Source organism: Eretmochelys imbricata, chromosome 11, assembly GCF_965152235.1.
Source record: "Eretmochelys imbricata isolate rEreImb1 chromosome 11, rEreImb1.hap1, whole genome shotgun sequence".
Classification (NCBI taxonomy): domain Eukaryota; kingdom Metazoa; phylum Chordata; order Testudines; family Cheloniidae; genus Eretmochelys; species Eretmochelys imbricata.
In genome coordinates this window covers 23,571,054-23,583,764 of record NC_135582.1, presented here as the reverse complement: position 1 = coordinate 23,583,764, position 12,711 = coordinate 23,571,054, and the positions used below count along the sequence as shown (strand labels likewise).

At 40.3% G+C, this 12,711-nt stretch overlaps 1 protein-coding gene across 3 annotated transcripts in view; it reads left to right on the top strand.

Moving 5' to 3' along the window:
• QTMAN (queuosine-tRNA mannosyltransferase) overlaps positions 1 to 12,711 on the top strand; it is a 279,507-nt gene that overhangs the window by 249,652 nt on the left and 17,144 nt on the right. For 2 of the 3 annotated variants that reach the window (XM_077829442.1, XM_077829444.1), the window contains exons 6-7: positions 2,373 to 2,482; positions 6,329 to 6,430. In XM_077829442.1, coding sequence (XP_077685568.1) covers positions 2,373 to 2,482; positions 6,329 to 6,430 — 212 coding nt within the window. The remainder of the gene's footprint in view (positions 1 to 2,372; positions 2,483 to 6,328; positions 6,431 to 12,711) is intronic. The other variant, XM_077829445.1, reaches the window with a different exon arrangement.

The following is a 12,711-nucleotide window of genomic DNA, read 5'->3' as shown; positions in this document are numbered from 1 at the left end:
CAGAACCTAATAGTGCTTGATTACTTCTGGGAAAGTCATTCCAGCTGTGCATAATATTTCGTTCAAAATTCAATGGAGTTCTGGGGTTGTCAGGAAAAACTGGGGTTCTGTGTTATGCCCACCAACCCCCAAATAACTTTCTTTGCTGCGTTTTCATGCTCTAGAGCTTTATCTGAACCAAATGCCCAGCAGGGAATTAGCGACCTTTAAACACTCCAATTTCCTTCTTTAAATTCTTCCCATGTGTCTGGGGCAGACTTCACTACACCTCTTATTTCAGCAATTTACCAGGCAATCATTGCAGAATAGTTGGTTAGATCTAAAGCAAAAAAATATTTCACAAAGTCTTCCAGTCCTGTCAAATGCAAATTCCAATTAGCACTCCGGACAAATGAAATAAAGAGAGCAAAGACTCTCCCACAGCTAACACTTGTCCTGGCATCTTCGACTTTTCCTGGTGCTCGATGTACTTCCTCTGCAACCTTGCCAAATTCAGTGTATGGGTGCAGTTCATGTAGCACACAAGCTGTCACGGAGCCACATGTTTAACCAGGTCCCCTACGGTGGTATTCTCCAAGATTCAGATATTAGCTGGTATTCTTTGCTCCCCGCTAATGTCTAAAAATGATCAAGATCAAAGTAAAAACAAGGATTTTGTAATACATTTCTTTGGGATTGGGTAATGGGGTAGCACCCACCTCTCACGAGCATGCCCTGGTTGAGTGCGTGTGCCTGCACTCTTGGTTTGTGGTGACCTCTGTTGGTGGTTCTCAAGCACCAAGTCAGCCGAGTCTCTCACACAATCTGTATGTGAAGCAAACCAGACCTCTTCCGGTATATACAGACCACCAGGGGCCTATCCCAGTACCCCTCTGTTGGTATCTCTGTAGCCCTCCCTGGGTTCAGTCTTTAAATAGTCCCAGCCCAGGTATGGGGCTGTACCCTCAGGACACTATCTTCCTGCAGCTCTTCCTTGGCTCAGTCCTTACTCAGTCGCAGCAGCCAGCCAGGAGCCCCTTCTTGCATCCCCAAGCCCTGCCAGCAACTGATCTGCCCATGGTCCTTCTGCTCCTTCAGCCAGCCAGGAACACAGTTCCAGGCAGCAACTGACTGACTCTAGCCCTACAATTCCTTTTATGTGAGTCTGTGGGGCTCTGATTGGCTCAGTGCTCCCTGCAGCCTCCCTTATTGGCTGCTTCCCCACAACCATGCTAGGCCACTGGAGGACTTTCCTTCTTCTCCTCTCTGGGATGGGGTGTGGTAGGACCCTGTGACTTCCAGCAGGGAGCCTCTGGGCCTAGTACAACCCATCACCGTGATTGTAATTAATTATGTTATGTAATGTATGTATGTTATGTAACTATGTGCGTACTGTTTACAAAGGTATTCCATTAATTTCAGACTGGATGCTGACATCTTAAGCAGTACCTCATTAGAACTCTTTTGGCATTATAAACAAAGTTGATAATCAATACCACTGAACCACTTCTTTCCTAATGATACTGGCAAATCAAGTCAAAGCACTCCTTATATATATAGTAATCTGTAACATTAAAAAAATTAATCAGGTATCATGTTCTGAGCATGTTCTGTTAATCAACGGACACAATTTTACTTTGTGAGGGCTGCATGTTTGACATGCCTGTATTTAAAGTATAATTTTAAAAAGCTAATTTAAAACATTTTTCTCAAATACATAGCTACATAATTGTTCTAGGTTTACCTTGTTTGGTACCATTGTGTTTGTGGGAGAAAGGGCTTTTGAATGATACCCAATTTGTCCCATTTTTTATGATACTGTATTATCAAAATTTCCACCAACCAGAGGACCTGGAGGGAGGCGGGGGGAAGCAATTCCCCACCACACTGCAGAGGGTGACGCCATTGAAATTATGATTCTTTAAATTTTTACGAATCAAATACCCCTCCCTTACCTTTCTATGGTTAACTTGCACATGGAATACACATGCTCCCTGACTAAAAAATTAGTATGATTTCAGTGTTGTCTGTTGGTGTGGCAGAGATATGCTTATAGCTGGGTGAAATAAATATTTAAATCTATATGCTATCTAAGTTGTTAATTTAAAGAGTGAACACAAGGTCTCAGAAAGATGGGCTAGGGAACAGGCTTAAGACTCTAACAAGGCTGATTTGTGGTCTTGAATCCTGGGCTGAGGAAAATAAAAGTCCATATGGCTTAAGCCATCATGCAGGGTGAATGAGCAGAGGAGGAAGTCATGCTTAGGGGACTGAGCCTGAGGTCCCCAATACCAAAAACAGAGGTTAAGATAAACCTTACTCTGATAAGGTAAAAAGTTTTCTACAAATAAACATAACCTAATTCAAGGTAAATTCTGTTTGTTTATTTCAAGGGAACATGACAAAGACCCTGAGAGTTTCTTTAAAGTATTACTGAAACTTAAGGAGATGGACCTACCTTTTCATGTGTCTGTCCTTGGAGAGACCTTCACTGATGTCCCAGGTACCTTTTTGAATGATCTAATTCTTCAGGTGGCAGAAGCCAGACAATTCTAGAAGTTATGGGGTTGGTAAATTACATAGTAAAACAAAAAGATGCTGGTATGTTATAAAATCAAATTGTTATATTAAAAATATTTCAGCGCTCTTTGATATTGCTTGAGAGTATAAAGCCATTTATTTATGATATGTGTTCCATGTAATGCATTTATATGGATGTAAAATATATAGATGTAAGAGATTGGATAGTTCAGAGAATTATTAATGAGATACAGAGACTTTCAACTCTAGGTCACTGGTCTGAATTCTGCACTGACCAAAAGTCATTACTATTTATTTGGCCTATATGAAATAAGTGAAATGTGTCTTAGTTCACTTCCTAGTGGACAAGTGTTAACATCATAAAGACTACCATCATAATTGACACTAATTGTTGACATTATCAGCAGAAAGGACAAGACGTGGATGACAATGGAATTAAACTATCCTCTCACCCTAAGAGTGGTCCCTTCAAGTTATACTTAAGTCATATATTTATATATTTACATACATACAGAGAGAGAAAGTGACAGAGCATGTCAGATATTCAGCTGGTGTGAATTAATGTAACTATTGACTTCAGTGGAATTTTGCTAAGGATCTGCTGCTTAATATTCCTGTGCTGTCATTTGAAATGTCTGAAATACTGCTATTGTTGTTTGTTATAACTGATGTGTCAACTATGTGCTTGAGCCTTACCAGGAACTTTTTGTTGACTTGAACAAACATACCCCAAGTTTACTGCAATTTTTTTTTCTATTTCTGGGTCAATTGCTCTATATACTGTTTAACCTCTGACCAAGTTTTTGTTCTCCACATCCTTAGCTAATAGAATTGTGACCTTGCGGGATGCTTCTTGATATTTGTTGAAATTCAGCCCCATTGCCCACACGGTTTTACATTTTCTGCAATTGCCCTGCTTTAAGTGGTAATGGTTTTCTTCTTGGAGATTTTCAGGTAGAGGCACTAGACACTAATTTAGTTTAAATCTAGGGATCATTTACACCATGACCATGTCTTTATACCAATTCTATAATACCTTTGGTATAAAACTGGCATAGAGACTTGGGGCTATATTCAAAAAAGGATTTAGGCTCTACAGGGCCACTGTAGATGCCCAAATTCCAGAATCAGGCCCCACTGGGATTCAGAAAGCCCCTGCTCAGCTCCCCCCCGAATCCTGTTGGTGCCTAAACTCTCCTAATACCTAAATTTTTGCATTAAGAGTTCCCTAAGTGCCTATGTTTCTGCCTCTGAACATACGCACTGCAGCCCCATCTCAGGCATCTGGATGCCTATGTCCCAGAGCAATGCATGAACTGGGGGAAGATAGACATTTCTCCGTGTAACTTGTCAGTGTGTTCAGTAAGTATGTTCAGACCTCACCTACTGGACTGGGCCCCTACAGAGAAGCTCACACAAAATCCAAATCTCTCCTTGTGTGTAGTCCAGTGGTTACAGTGCTCTCTTGGGATGCGGTAGACTCCTGGTTCAGTTCCCTTCTTCACCTGTGGGGGAGAAGGGATTTGAACAGGGATCTGCCACCTTTATGGTGAGTGCCCTAGCCACTGGGCTATGGGATAGTCTGATGGGGGCTCCCTCCATCTCTCCTGTTGAAGTTGCTCCACTGTGGATAAATAATTTCAAAAGTAATTGGAGCAGAGGGAGTGGATCCTGGATCTTTTACCTCCCAGTTGAATGCTCTAACCTGCAGGCAGCAGAGTCATTTTCATGCTTGCTCTCTCTCTCTGACCCAACGATTCTTTCATTATTTATCCACATTGGAGCAGCTTAAACATTGGGCGAGAGAGAGAGCAAGCATGAGGATCCAGTCCTCCTACTCCAATTATTTTTTTAAATTATTTCACCACAGTGGAACACTTCAACTGGAGAGACTGACTGTCAGACTCTGCAGATCCATCAGAGGGAGCCTGGACTTAGGCACCTATTTCTGAGAGAGGGGCAGGGCTTACCACTTACCCCTCAGCTTGGCATCTCTCATTGGTTATCAGAGATGAGAAGGCGCCAGGTGTACTGACTTTTGTGAATCCCATTCTAAGGCACCTGTCTCTCCCCATTCATTGTATTGGGAGCCTACAAGTGCCAAAGTCAGACTTTGTGAATCCCAGTGATTTTTTAGGTGCCTACGTTTCTTTGTGAATGTATCCCTTGAGCAGAAATAGACTTCAAACACTCAGTGTGATGATCCTAACAGGAGCGTATGTAATATGCTGAGTAAGCGGTTATGCTGCCAGTGGCTGGCCCGCTTGCAGGCTAAAAGGCTACTACTGCCATCATCCTTAGAGGTAACAAAGATCATGGGTTCCATCCCCAATGATGAACCAAGGTGAGGCATTACGTTATATAGCTAATATATTTGAAATGCTACAAAAAGTGTCCAGTTTTGTGCTCTGACAATTAATGGAATGCAGTAAGGCATTTCAAAAGTATTAATCTGATTCATTAACATATGACTGATATCTAGGGTACTAATGTGACTCCTTTTCCCTAGTATTCAACCGTCTTTAATGTTTTTATCCTGACAACACTTCTGTGGGATAGGGAAGTGCCATTATTCCCACTTTACAGATGGGGAACTGATGCATAGTGAATAAATGATGTGTTCAAAGTCATACAGGAAGTCTGCAATGGAGCAGGGAATTGAACCAAGGTCTCCCAAGTCCCAGGGTAGCATTTTAACCACTGGACAATGCTTCCTGTCTATATAAGTGATGTTTTTTCTTAGCTTTCATATAAGGTCCAATCCAGCACCCATTGAAATCACTGAAAGACTCTCATTGGTTTGAGTGGGCACTGGATCAGGTCCATAGTGCACGCTTCCAACTGTCCCACAATAAAGACACTCTAATTTAAAACACTAAGTTTGCATCTCAGTGTAATCCTGATGCACTCTCATTTCACATCAGCATAAATCACCTTGGTGTGGCATATCTGTCTAGACAGATAATCTCCTGGAAAGGAACACTGCAGCACATTTAAACCAGCAACCACCAACCTCCCACTTCCAGTTACTCTTATGGCAGGATCCAGGTCACTGATCGTCAAAGGTGAAATGACATGCCTTTATGCAAATTCTACATAAGTGACCATCTTACACCCAAAATCAGTAACAGAATATAAATAAATATATACAATTTAAGCTAAGTAGTTAAAATCAGTACGACCCTGATCCTGAGTGTTCCCAGCTCCCCCACTGGAAGTTAAGGATATTAGCACTAAAGCTGGTCAGAAATTCTCTGACGGCACGTTTTCCCATCAGAGAATGCTGATTGATTGAAATTGAAATGTTTTGTGAAGACAGTTTGATTTCAGCAGCATATAGATGGAACCCAGTCTGGTCTCCATCAGAAATCTGCCTGCTTTCCTGCCAGCTCACCTGCCCAGCTCCTTAGCAACCCACCTGGCGACTTGCTAAGACCCCAAGTTTCCAGGCTCCTGGGTCCTTGGAAGCTTCTGTGGTGGGCTGACAGGGAGCCTGAAAACCCTGAGAGCCAGAACTCCAAAGCTCTGTGGCCCCTGGCGCAGCTGGGGTCCCAGGCTTCTGGCTCCTCTGCAAGCCAACAGGCAGGATAATGGGGAACTGGGAGCTGGTAGGCCCTGGGAGCACCGGCTCCCTAGCTACTAGGCTCATAGCTTCAGGGAAGCCACCAGGTGGATTACCCCAGACCCAGGGCTTTATTCTGTTTCACAAAGTCTTTCAAAATATTTGGTTTTCATGTCAAATTGAAATGAAAACACATTTCAAATTATCAAAATTCTATGTGAAATGGAATTACTTTTCTCCATACAGCTCTAATCAGCACATCTAAGAAGATGCTCAACACCTCCCAGAACCAGGACCTTGTTTTCTGTTGGTTAAGACAGGATTCTGTATTTGCCTTTGTTATAACTGGTAAAAATACTAACACCTAACGCTGTGTAAAATGCCTCTTTCTGTGTGCTTTTGACTTTAATAATCTCTTCAAAGTAGTAGGGGAGAAATGGAATGTGAAACAGAGATATTGTATTTAAAATAAAATTTAGGGTTAAGAACTACTGTGGAGAGCTTCTGGTTTATGTCTATCATGAAACAAATCATTAATCTTTAATATTTGCATATAATACTTTTCTGCACTTTGCTTCTTTTCCTGGCTTGTGAGGACAACTGTTCTGTATAAAGTTTTACACAATTCAAAAGAACTGGAGCTAATTCTGACTATACACAGCTTATGTTGGACATATTATACAAATAAACAGTAAGAATAATGAAACCCTATTTTGGGAGTATATGCAGTAAATTAAGTAGCTTTTTTAAACTAATGATGGGTGAACCTCAAAACATTGGTAGTTTGGCTCACATATAAACCTGCTTTGTATATTTTCACCTCTTGAGTCAGTAAAATTGGGCTTGAAACAATTGGTCTTAGAACAAGCTTATTTGTTAGATTTCTAGTATTTCCTGCTTCCTGTTCAACCAGAAATATCACAAGAATAGTCTTCTTTCTAGTATTCTGGCACTTCCTCCTCTGGCCCTAATAGGAAATTAATCTGGTCTAAAATAACTATGTGGACCACTGAAGTTGTTCGATTTCATTTGAGCATTAGGTGAAGATTGTTGGTCCCATTCTTCTGTGTTGGGTTGTTTGTTTTTTGCCCAGTTCTTCTTTTTATATTACTTTATGAAAGCCAGTTCTCCAAAGGCAAGTCTTCAACAGAGATGCTCACTTGTGCACTTAGCGACCTCTGGCACAGGAATTTGGAGCACTCTTCAGAGAGAAAGAAAAATTCAAAAGTTTTACTGTACAGCACAGAATTCTTCACTAGCCACATGAAGGCAGTGTGCCTTGCACTCTAGGTAAGACAGAAGGAGTATGACTTATCCTTCATAGAATCATAGAATTAGAAGGGACTGCAAGGGTCATCTAATCTAACGCCCTGCCAAGATGCAAGAATTGTTGTGTCTAAACTATCCAAGACAGATGGCTATCCAGCCTCCTTTTGAAAAATGTGGGTTATATTTTCCTGATGGCTCCAAGAGGAGTACTGGCTATTGTATCATTTATCTGCCTTTTTCAAGGTGAGTCTTTTCTTTGGTATTCTGTTAACTGTAACAGGGTCCACGACCCATCCCTCTTCCTGGGGCCCGCTTGCTGCCCCAGTAAGGCTGCAAGAGGCTTCAGGCTTGTGCAACCCATGTCTTTATTTATCTACAGTTATCCCATCACCAGTGTCTATCTATTTACAAGCTTTACAGGATTATTCAACCTCTTTTACAAGCAGTCAGCCTTCAGCTAGAAGGCCTTCGGTTCCCTCCCTCCCTCACTGACTGACTTCTCCCTGGCTGCCCCCTTGGCTTCTGGCTCCCTCCAAGCCTTTATAGCCCTTGGCTTGTCAGGCCAGCAGGTGTTGCCAATCCTCAGGCCAGCATCAGGCTTTTTCCATCAGCCCAAATCTGCTTCTCCTGATTGGAGCTGACTGGGCAGGGGCTAATTAGATGCTTTTGTACCAGCACCCTGCTACATAACCATTTTGTGTTAATTTTGTTTCACTCTCTCCACCAGTGGAATGAGGAACAGGACAAGCAGTTACACGGATATCTGGACCAATGACAGGTCTAAGGTGCAACCTCTAACAGCCCGCAGTTTTCTGTGTAGCTTCTGTCATTGATATTGAAGTGAACCATCATGGCTAGAAATACAGAAACTCTCATGAACCATAGTGATGGGAGCAATTTAGAAGAATCTAATGACATTCAAAGCTTGCAAAGCTCATCTTTTCCCCAAATATTTGAAAACGGGGGAAATAATAAGTATGGAGAATTCTTGTGGGGAAAGGGAAAACTGAATTTTTAAGTTGACTGTCTTACTTCTGGTGGTTTATATTTACCCATACTATTCACTTCGGATAAGTTTTTAAATTATGTCTAGGGTACATACAGCATATGGATAATTGTCCTTTCTTAAGCATTTTTATAAATCCAAACAAACAAATATAGAAACTGTTGTAGCCATCCTGGATAGAAATGGGTGCTATATATGACTCAAGAGCTAGAAAACTCACTTTCTGATGGCATACAGCACTTGGTTTTAGCTCTGATTGACTGACACATTGGATCTTAAAATCACTACATTATTATTATCAAAAAGAAAAATTATTTTAAATAATGTTCAGAGATTTTAAAGTGTGTCTGTTAAAATTGTTTCCTTTCCTGAGTTAGACTAATATAGGAGGAGGGGTGAAAAAAGTAGCACCAGATTCTAAGATATTTTTTCTGTAAAATATGTGACACATACAGAATATATGATGGTGTCCTGTGGAGACAAGTTTTATTGGCAGTCATTTTGGATGATGCTACGTATCTTATTTGTAGCTTCTTGTGATGAAGAGAATCACTAGCCAGTGTGCTGCCTTCTGGCTAAGAAGGGCATTGCAGGGTTTCATCCTCTGTAGTCCTGCTGACCAGATCCATCTATGGTCCCCTCTTGACTTGTGACTCTGCCCTCCACCCGTGTCACCTTTGTTCTCATTCCTTCTGGGGTAAACCAGGATTTTTACCCAATAGTCTTTCTGGCCTCTAGTGTCTGGAGTCTTCTGGCTAGTCCTCCCAGTGAGGCTGGAGGGGAACCCAGTACCTCCCTCTACTATGTGTTCCAGCTCAGGGACCTTTGTGGCAAGTGGTTACATTCTGTCTGGTCAGACCTCTTGCTTCTTCCTAGCCTACTTCCTCCAAAGTGTCCACCTTCTCCTCCAGGGGTTCATATTCTCAGCAAGAATCTGCCCTAGGTTCCAGCCCCTAGTCTCAGTATTCAAGGCACCAAAAGAGAAGAAAGTAAATTAACAGAAATAAGGAGTGGTTCCAGCTTCTCTGTCCTACCTGGATCCTCCAGCAGTCTGTATTATTGCTCGGTGTTCACAGTCAGTCCAGCATAGCTTGGTTTTCTACAGTGCTCCTTTCTGGGAGATGAGGGTCTACCTCTGCAGTCTGGGGCCTTATGAACTGAGCTTCTTCCTTTTGTAAGCTCTTCCTCCAAGATTGGCATGTGTCACAGGTGTGACAGGGTGGGGCTGCCTGAACCCAAAGCTGCTCTTTAACCCTTTCTTGCCTGGTTTCGGGGTTGTATACACACACTTCTACACATCATGAGTAATGCAGATCCTCCCAAATTCATGCCAATAAAACATAATATACCACACCTCATGTTTTTATTGTCTATCTATTCATTCATCCTCATATATAAATAGACTTTATATAAAGGGCAATGTGATGAAATATGATTCATCACAATGGATTTGAGGGGCCACATTCTCTGTGAATGTCATATGTGGGTCATCCCTAACAAGTGCCAATAAAACTTATGGCACATACTTTACTGAAAATTTATTTAGCGACTTTTTCAGGTGTTGTAAAGGAATTTAAAGGTATTGTATTTTATATCCTCTCGTTATAAGACTAAATTCCCTTAGTATCACAAGTTCTTACTTTACACGCTTTGGAGACAGAGGAAAATATAATTGATACATTTTATAGAATACCTTAAAAAAGCCAAAATCCCACTATTGAGGAAGAAGGCCATACTAGTTAAAATAACAACCTGGTTTAGAGGCAATGAGGAAGCAGCCATACAAAATTTAAATATATATATATATATACATATAAAAATTTTGCATAGCCACTTCCTCATTGCCTCTAAACCAGGTTGTTTATATATAACAAATTGAATAAATGAGAGGTTGATAGGAATGGATATAAATCAGAAGATAGGAATTGTAGAAAATTGATAAGGGAAGCAAAGAGACACAAGGAGAAATCTATGGCCAACAGAGTTAAAGCTAATAAGAAGGAATTTTTAAAATATGTCAGATACAAAAAGAATCCTGACAATGGTATTGGTCCATTAGTAGATGAAAATGGTAGAATTATCAATAATAATGCAGAAAAGACAGAGGTGTTCAATAAATATTTCTGTTCTGTATTTGGGGAAAAAACAGATAATACAATCTGAATATATGGTGATAACATTCTTTCCCTACCATGAGTATCTCTTTAGCATATTAAACAGAAGCTACTAAAGTTAGACTTTTTTTTTAAATCAGCAGGTCCAGATAACTTCCATCCAAGAGTTTTAAAAGAGGAGCTTGCTGGACCATAATGTTGCTTTTCAATAAGTCTTGGAGCACTGGAGAAGTTCCAGAAGACTGGAAGAAAGCTAATGTTGTGAGAATTTTAAAAAAGGGTAAACAGGATGACCTGGATAATTATAAATCTGTCATCCTGACATCAATCCCAGGCAAGATAATGGAGCAGTTGATATGGGACCATAGGTGCTAGAACTAGACATGCTGGGGGTACTGCTGTACCTCCTGGCCTGAAATGGTTTCCATCATATACAGGGTTTATACTTTGGTTCAATGGTTCTCAGCATCCCCATTATACAAATTGTTCCAGCACTTCTGTACAGGACTCGATTAATAAAGAATTAAAGGAGGGTAATGTAATTGATGCAAGTCAACATGGGTTTATGGAGAGTAGATCCTATCAAGCTAACTTGCAATATTTTTTTTGGTAAGATTACAAGTTAGTAAGTGTAATAGTAATAAAAGTAATAGTGTTGACATAATATACATAGACTTCTGTAAGGCATTTGACTTGGTACCACATGTCATTTTGATTAAAAAACTAGAACAATGTAAAATGAACATGACACACATTAAATGGATTAAAAACTAGCTAACTGATAGATCTCAAAATGTAATTGTAAATGGGGAATTGTCATCAAGCATGTGTGTTTGCAGTAGAATTCCTCGGGGATTGCTTCTTTGCCCTACGCTATTTAACATTTTCATCAGTGACCTGGAAGAAAACATAAATAATCACTGATAAAGTTTGCAGATAAAATGAAAATTTGGGAAGTGGCAAATAATGAAGAGGATAGGTCACTGATTCAGAGCCGTCTGGATCACTTGGTAAAATGGGCAGAAGTAAACAATATGTGCTTTAATATAGATAAATATAAGTGTATACATCTAGGAACAAAGAAAGTAGGCCATATTTACAGGATGGGGGACTTTATCCTGGGAAGCAGTGATTCTGAAAAAGATTGTGGTGGATAATCAGCTGAACGTGAGCTCCCAGTATGATGCTATGGCCAAAGATCTAAGGTGATCCTGGGATGCATACACAGGGACATCTCAAATAGAAGTAGAGGTTATTTTACCTTCATATTTGGTACTGGTGGCTGGAATACTGTGTCGAGTTCTGGTGCTCACAATTCAAGAAGGATGTTGCTAAATTGGAGAGGGTTCAGAGAAGAGCCACAAGAATGGTTAAACGTTTAGAAAACACACCTTATAGTGATAGGCTCAAAGAGTTCAATCTAAAAGAGAAGATTAAGGGGTGACTTGATTACAGTCTATAAGTATCTATATGAGGAACAAATATTTAATCAAGCAGAGAAAGATATAACGTGATCCAATGGCTGGAAGTTGAAGTTAGACAAATTCAGACTGGAAATAAAACATTTTTTTTAATGTTGAGAGTGATTAACCATGGGAACAGTTTACCAAAGGATCATGGTGGATTCTCCATCACTGACAATTTTTAAATCAAGATTGGATGTTTTTCTAAAAGACGTGTTGTAGGAATTATTTTGGGGAAATTCTATGGCATGAATTATACAGGAGGTCAGACTAGATTATCACAATGGTTCCTTCTAGCCTTGGAATATTTAAATGAATCGATGAGAATCTATGAATAAAAATCTAAATAATCACCCATTTCAGTGTACAATATTTCAGGACCGCCAGATCTAGAAGCAAGTGTTGTGTATCCCACTGGAAAGTTTGGGAATCCTTACTTTCCAAAGTTGATAAAACTCCCATTTCTAGAAGTTAAGGCAAACAAGATATTGGATCTTAAATCTATCAATGGGCCTCAGACTAATGTGCCTGGGAGGAGAATTCCACATTAGGAAAAAGGAGGAAACAGTAAGTTTTATGACTGGTGTTTGTTTTTTATTTATTTATTGGGGGGCACTGAAGATAAATGGGATGCTTTGTTTTAAAGCAACAGTGTGTACCCCAATTCTGACCAGAGGCTACACTGCGGAGCAGATTTCTTCATGCCCATCCAATCTTTGATCTCCATTTTGAGATACTAATAAGATCATGAATTAGTGATAAATAGCTGCCTGATCT